Source organism: Haplochromis burtoni, unplaced genomic scaffold (genome assembly GCF_018398535.1).
Source record: "Haplochromis burtoni strain Fernald_Lab_line unplaced genomic scaffold, NCSU_Asbu1 Contig_107, whole genome shotgun sequence".
Classification (NCBI taxonomy): Eukaryota; Metazoa; Chordata; class Actinopteri; order Cichliformes; family Cichlidae; genus Haplochromis; species Haplochromis burtoni.
Window position 1 is genome coordinate 1,766,043 of NW_024582468.1, and position 7,401 is coordinate 1,773,443.

General features: G+C 41.0%; 1 protein-coding gene across 5 annotated transcripts; it reads left to right on the forward strand.

Annotated features, from left to right (window-relative positions):
- The first annotated feature begins 2,092 nt into the window (after positions 1-2,092).
- Positions 2,093-7,222, forward strand: otpa (orthopedia homeobox a). Of its 5 annotated transcripts, none has more exons than XM_042223275.1 (3): positions 2,093-2,495; positions 2,958-3,421; positions 5,601-7,222. In XM_042223275.1, exons 1-3 carry the CDS (start codon positions 2,420-2,422, stop codon positions 6,120-6,122), a joined length of 1,062 nt encoding a protein of 353 aa, XP_042079209.1. In that variant the 5' UTR covers positions 2,093-2,419; the 3' UTR covers positions 6,123-7,222. The 5 variants fall into 5 exon arrangements, with proteins under 5 accessions (XP_042079209.1, XP_005929899.1, XP_005929900.1 ...); XM_005929837.3 differs by having other exon boundaries at positions 2,103-2,456; XM_005929838.3 differs by having other exon boundaries at positions 2,106-2,495; positions 3,006-3,421; positions 5,601-7,220.
- Positions 7,223-7,401: the final 179 nt, after the last annotated feature.

Below are 7,401 nucleotides of genomic sequence, written 5' to 3' on the forward strand. Positions count from 1 at the left end.
GAGAATTTACAGGAGGATAAACGCAGTAATAGCTGTGCCTAGGTCATTTGCTTACCCTAATTAGCCAACAGCAGCAACACACACACATAAAATCTATTCACGCTGTAAGGTGAAAGGTTGCATTTAATGAAATACACTGTTATATAAAAGTAGACACTAACAGTAATAATATTAAGAAGGAATTAAAGATGTATGTCTGAGTCTCCATTGCACTGAAAACATGAAATATTTTTGATTTCATATTCTCGGTAATGGCTAAATCATTATATACAATCTAAAACAATTAAACCAGTTAAATAAACATGGGGGCCAATATTCCCAGCACTGATATTTAATAATAAATACATTAAAATAAACTTTGCATCCATAAAATAACTATCTCCTCTCCTTTATCTTTGTGCATAAAATTTTTAGGATTGGTTTTTTTTCCCCTTTTCGTTTTGTATCTCAGGCCCACATTCAGCACAAATATCTCACGCTGCTTGACATGTCATCATCACCTCTCACGTTGTGTCGACCTGCCGCAACGAGAGGAGTCATTCGCTCGTGTTTGTACAGCTATAAAAGCGTGCAGCTCTGGACAAGTCGTAAAACGAAGCGCACGATCCATCATCGGGGAATGTGAGGATTTGAAATGATCCTCACAGCTTTGGGGGCGTCAGGAAAACTTCCTCAAACACGATGCCAGAAGAAGAATATATTTCACTTCTGCATTCGAGTATTAATGCGATCAGTAATGACATAGACCCTTTTTGGTTTGTAAAATTTGGATTTAAAACGGTTAGCTCCGGCTTAAAAAAAATCTTCACAGCTACCTCAAGTCCGGCTTTCAAATGGAGCCTTGGAGAGAAAAAAAATAGAGACGAGAAATATCTCCAAGTCCCCCCCCCCCCCCCCTTTTGTTAAAAAATCTCCTCCACATCCCAAACAGACCCCCGAGCACGACTCCTCTCCGTCCGTCCATCCACCCATCCCTCCCAGTGTGTCACTTGTGCCACCAGATTGCATGCAAATAAAAGCTGCGCGGAGGCAACTGAAGCCCGGACGGACGAAGAAAAGAGACCCAATCGAGCCCCGGGTTCACGCTCGGACGCCTCCTTTGTGTCTCTATTTTTCCCCCCAGCACACAATAAATAAACCGGTTCTCTCAAAACGTTCCGACATCTGTCTTAAGTTTTTTTTCTTTTTAAATATATAATGTAGCAGACTGTTGTGTGCATGTGTGTGTAGGCTAGCAAAATAAAAATAAAAAAGCAGGCGTGCTAATTGAGTCTAATGGTGGTTTACTGACAAAGAGAGTTTTCAGTTAATTTTTAAAAGCTTTTTCTTGTTTCTTCAACATAATTTAGACAGATGATTTTTAAAAAAACAACTGATGCCTCCCCCCATCCCCACCTGAAACTGTTGGAAACATGATTACGTGGTTGCCCGTGTTGTCAGACTATCTGTTCAGGTGTCAGACTTTCGGGTATATTAGGCTGACTGTGTCCCTTTATCAAAGGCGAGCATCCTCACTTTACTGTTCGCTGAATTAATTTGCTCACACATCATTTACACCGAGTCCCTCCCTGCCTGACAGTTGGAACTATACAGGAGATCACATCCACTTTATACTGCTTTTATTTCAAAGTGCTCAGATATGACGAATCTTATATAAACCTGCTGGCCTTGAACATTAGCCTGGTCACAAATAAAGTTAGTTGATTCCAGTAACGGGAAATAAAAAAAAGAAAAAAAAAGTCTGACCTCCAAGAGGTATTTAATGTCGTAAATAGGTGGATGATATCGTCAAGCTGACTAAAAAGAAAAAAAAATGAACAAGAAGAAGCAGTATTAAAAGATGCAGACTCGTAGCTGTCATGTGGTATCTCTTTATGTGGTTCTTCCTAATACGAGTAATAATAATTCGTGTCCGAGTGGCTTGCTGTAAAAGCACACGCAGAGCAGCGTGCGCAATTAAACAAATATTGTGGTGATCCAACATTTCTTGAGCGGGTCGAAGCTTTCGCTCAGATATTAAATCAGGTTATTTTATTGGATGTAATTTGGGGGGAGAAATCAAAGCCAATTACAGGAATGAGGAGGAATGAACTTGTGGATGGAGAGGATGGAGAAGGAGGAGGAGGAGCAGGTGGAGTGGGTGCTCGGGTCTCGGGCTAAAGCTGACATACCTCAGGCTTCAACTCTGATTGGTCCTCGTTTGGAGAAGCTCATGGGTTCATTCCGTTGTTAAGCGCCTCCCCATTTCGCTAAACTACATTATAATGCAACGAACCTCCCTTTTAACCACAAACCGAATTTGCTTTCATTTAGGCTATATATTTTTCTTAAATAGGTTAAAGTCATAGAGATTTTTTTCTTTTTTTCGTTTCCTTTTTTTTTTTTTTGGGAATAGCATTTCGCCCTGGAGCGGTGCGCAATGCTATCTCATGCCGACCTCCTGGATGCTCGCCTCGGTGAGTTAACATCACCAAACTCCGGTCTTCAACTCTACTGTAAGCTGGAGGAACTTCTAATCTTAAATCAAGCTCAGAAATTGTCAATTTGCTTCTTATGTGATCTTAATGGGGCTGAAGTGAGCTAAACTCGCTTAATTCATTGGAAAAGTAATTATTATTATTATATTACTGCGTAATTTGATTTAACAATTTTCCAAGATACCAGTGTGATCAAATTGAATGAAGAGTATTTAAGGAGCAGATTGCAATGTGCATGCTGTCTCTTGAAAATAGCTGCAGTGGCTGTTTCTGTTCTTTCTTTTCTTTTCTTTTTTTAAATGTCTGTATTTGTGTTGAGGCGTTTAAAGCATGCACAACAACTGCTTCATCCTCTACTGCAGCCTAAACAATGCTTCAGCGGCTCCTAAATTCGCCTTTTCGCATGTAAGGCATGCTTGTTGTGTGCACTTGAATATGTCACTGCATTTGCCTAACATGTCCCTTTTCCTTCCTGTATAGACCAAGTGTTTAATGTGCAGCTCTCACCTGCTGCGGTTGTCTGTGCAGGGATGAAGGATGCCGCGGAGCTCCTGGGCCACAGGGAGGCTTTGAAATGCAGGCTCGGCGGTGGGGGACCTGACCCGGGACACTCCGGGGAGCTCGGCCCGGGCCCGGACGGCGTGGAAGGGACTACGATGCTCCCGGGTGACGATATCACCAGCGGCGGGGGATCCAACCCGGTGCAGGTGAACAGCAAAGAGCAGGACAAACAACAGCAGCAACAGCAGCAGAACAACAACAGCAACAACAACCCCAACCAGTCTGGAGGGCAGCAGCCCCAGAAACAGAAGCGACACCGGACCCGCTTCACGCCGGCGCAGCTCAACGAGCTGGAGAGGAGCTTCGCCAAAACACACTACCCTGACATCTTCATGCGGGAGGAACTGGCTCTGAGGATCGGCCTGACGGAGTCCAGAGTGCAGGTGGGAGGCGGCTGGGAGTGTGATGTTGATAAGAAATAAAAATGAAGAAAATGAACTTTTGAAAGCCCAGATTTGAAACATACAGGCGTTTAAAATAAAATCTCCCGGAGTACCGAAAATGCAACAAAAATAATACCTGCACATTAAAGTGATTAAATATTGAACTATTAAAAAAAAGCCCAAATGCTTTCATTTGGTGCTCAATAGTTACTGCAACATAACACAATTAAGTTACTCTGCAGACGCTACAACGGCTCTTTAGAGGAAGCTTACCGAAACACTTTATTATGATGCAAAACAAAAACAAAAAAAAACAAACAAAAAAACCTGTCAGGGTTAAGATTTTAGATTCTTTTGTTTAATTTACTCTTTTATTTTTTCTCACAAAAACCAAATTCTAAGCTAGAGGAATGTGTTATATCAATTTGTGCAAATAATCAAGCTTATTGCTTGGTTGACATATCAAAAATATTGCCTAAGAAGGAATGCAAAAAACAAGTTTTAGTATTTCACAGAATTGTAGTCACTGTAAAAAATAAAATAAAATAAACGACGTTTTATGGCATCCGCCTATTATTAATATTATTAGGTTTTTATAGTTTAATTATTTTTAATGTTAATGTGTCTGACACACACTGCGGTTTATCTTCGCATTGAACATAACGAGTGCAGGTGTTATTAAAAAAGCTTGATACTAACATGCCATCCTTTCGTTATAAAAAAAAGGTGCATTAATTGGGTTGTTTGTAGTATTTTATTTGATTTTATTCAAACTTTATAAAATATCACTTTTCTTTTAAAAACCGAGGTTGCTTTATTTTAGTGTTTACTTATTAAAATGGCCCAAATTCCAGTGTCTGCCGCATGTAATCCATCTACAGGGAACCAAATGCTGACGGCAGCTTTATTATACTCGATTAATCGCCTCGTATCAACCTTTTAACAGTCCTGAACTAACAGTGATGGTCAGTCTACAACTTCATCAGACTGCATTTCATTCTCGCTGTAATGCTGCCACTTCAGTGGCTCACTCTTGCGCCTTATTGGATGAGAACGGCAATTGCGCTTGGATCGCTCGCATGTGAAATAATACCCCATAATAATCATTACTATTATTGCAAGAGTCCATTCAGTCCCTCCGCCATTTACATAAAATCAAAATTAGCGAAATGACGCTCATCTGCTATTATGACAGCGCTGAAAATAAGAAGCAAGATCCAGATTCGATTTAGCGATGGGCCTGTCACCGCTGTCTGGGTCTTAATGCCGGACGCGCTGAAGATGCACCCTGTCTCATTTTTATTTCTGTTTTTTAAGGGGGGATGAGAAATTGCGTTTTCTTTCCTTTGAAGTGTAATGCATTTCAGGCCGGATTTCACGGCTGGGTTACTCCGGGGAAAGAGAGTACGATTGTCCCGTTCTTATTACTGCGCCCCACTTTCTCAACCAAATCTTCACATTAATCATAGACGCCCGCTTACAGCCAGACCCACAGAAGCACGGGGACTCCGGGACTAACAGAGCAAACCACCGCTCTACAGCAGCAATAACATTGCCTTTTTTATCCCAGGCCGGATGTAGCACAGGAATCTGAAAAAATGTGGCTCAAACTATACGACGACTGCTACTACTACTGCTACAAATAATAATAATAATAATAATAATAATAATAATAATAATAATAATAATAATAATAATAATAATAATAATAATAATAAATAGCCCACAAAATAACTTTAAAGTAGAAAATATTTAACATAAAAATCTGGTTGAACCTTAAAAAATAAATAGCTCTCTCTCTCTCTTTCTTAAAAAAAAATAAAAAATAAAAAATAAAAATCGGCACCACGATGTCAACGGCAATGAATAATTAAAATAATATAAAAATAAAACCTAGTACTCTTTAGTGTCATTTCAACATTAATGTGAATGTTCACTCATTACTGCAAACAGCTGTTATTTGAGAATTTAACCAAAATTCATAAATCTGTGTATTTCTGCTGTGATTTATTGCTGGTGCTTTTCCATGATCACACATTGATTTCATGACCTTTTTTAAAAAAATATATATATATATATATATATATTATTATTATTGGTGCTCCCAGCGTTGGTAACGTGACCTGTCACTAAAGTCACTGACTCAGCTCCCACTGACTCCTCCCGTCTTTGTCTGCAGGTCTGGTTCCAGAACCGACGGGCTAAGTGGAAGAAGCGCAAGAAGACCACCAACGTGTTCCGGGCTCCGGGGACTCTGCTGCCGACGCACCACGGTTTGCCTCAGTTCCCATCCGCAGCTGCGGCAGCAGCGGCTATGGGCGACAGCCTCTGCTCCTTCCACGCCAACGACACCCGCTGGGCCACGGCAGGTATGCCTGGCGTGTCTCAGCTGCAGCTCCCGCCCGCTCTTGGCCGCCAGCAGGCCATGGCGCAGTCCCTGTCTCAGTGCAGCCTTGGAGCCGGACCACCGCCCAACTCCATGGGTCTATCCAACATGTCGTCGAACGGCTCCGGGCTGCAGTCGCACCTCTACCAGCCCACTTTCCCCGGAATGGTCCCCGCGTCTCTATCCGGCCCGACGAACGTGACCGGGTCGCCTCAGCTGTGTAGCTCCCCGGACAGTGACGTCTGGAGAGGGACAAGCATCGCCTCTCTGCGCCGCAAAGCGCTGGAGCACACAGTATCCATGAGCTTCACCTAGTGACGACGGTCAGCGCTACGAGCTTTTCTTTCACCAACTACAGAGATCTTGTGCATTTTGTTCTTACCCACCCAGTCCACCCAAAGAGGCACAGTGGGACAAATACACCCGGGATATTTGTTCAGATAACATTTTTTCTTCTTCTTCTACCCAGTTCACGAGAAAGAGGGGGAGAACTGACATTATTCATTGGGCCCTTTGGCCTTTATTAACCATAGGACTGGTTCTGTTTTAGGCTATAATTTATTATTTCGCATGTAGCCTCGATCAGCTATTTATTTCTCTATTTAAACGAACCGATGCGTGAGTTCGGTATTTATTCACTTATTTATTTATTTATTGGGCACATCCAGCCCTGGCCATGATTGCCGCGGGGCACTCGGTTATATTTGCTCGGTGACTGAAGGTTTTTGAAGACAAATTCTGTGGATACTTTTAACTACAAAAACTAGATCACAGATTCAATCTCCCCCTTCCCCCCCCCTCCTGCTGCACAGCATGCAACTCTATAAGACCAAAGGGATGCACACTGGCCACGCAAAAGCCACACACCTGGAGATTTAAAAGAAGGAAAACATGGATGATTCACCAGGAGGGAGACTGATTTGACAGGAACGGGGGTAAAAAAATAAAATAAATTAAAGACTTGACTGCATGTGCTGTCCAAAGCAAAAATAAAAAGGGGGGAAATACTCTGAATTAAGACATTGAAAGTGACTTAACTATAATCTGTTATATAGGATGTTTTGTGTAGCGGAAGCACTCTTGTTCCCATTTGGTCAGTTTGTGATAACTTATGTTTCCAAAATTATGTCTGTGCTTATTCTCAGCTATGACTTTCTTAAATGTTTGAACCGTTTTGTTTCATGGACATGTTTATATCAATTCAGTGTAAATGATCAAATAAAAACCATTTTCAATTATGCCACAACACGAATCAACCCTCGTTTCTTTACAAGCTCAGTCCAAAAGGTATTTAGATTTTAAATGATTGTAGTGATGAATCTGAAATTTTTGTTTAGCGTTAACTGTATCAAATTCTCTATCTGGTATAAACTTATTTAAGTAAAAAAAAAAAAAGAGGCAGCAATGAACATTGAAGTTAGGCTTAAGTAGCAAATAATTATTCTACAGAAAAGTAAGTTTGCGTTATTTGTGATGCTGTTAACTTCTTTGCCTTACATCTATCTATCTATCTATCTATCTATCTATCTATCTATCTATCTATCTATCTATCTATCTATCTATCTATCTATCTATCTATCTATCTATCTATCTA

Coding starts and splice junctions, on each gene's coding strand:
- otpa (XM_042223275.1), top strand. CDS start 2,420: ATGCTATCTCATGCCGACCTCCTGGATGCTCGCCTCGGTGAGTTAACA. Junction 2,496..2,957: donor CTCCGGTCTTCAACTCTACT/GTAAGCTGGAGG, acceptor CTTCCTGTATAG/ACCAAGTGTTTAATGTGCAG. Junction 3,422..5,600: donor TGACGGAGTCCAGAGTGCAG/GTGGGAGGCGGC, acceptor CTTTGTCTGCAG/GTCTGGTTCCAGAACCGACG.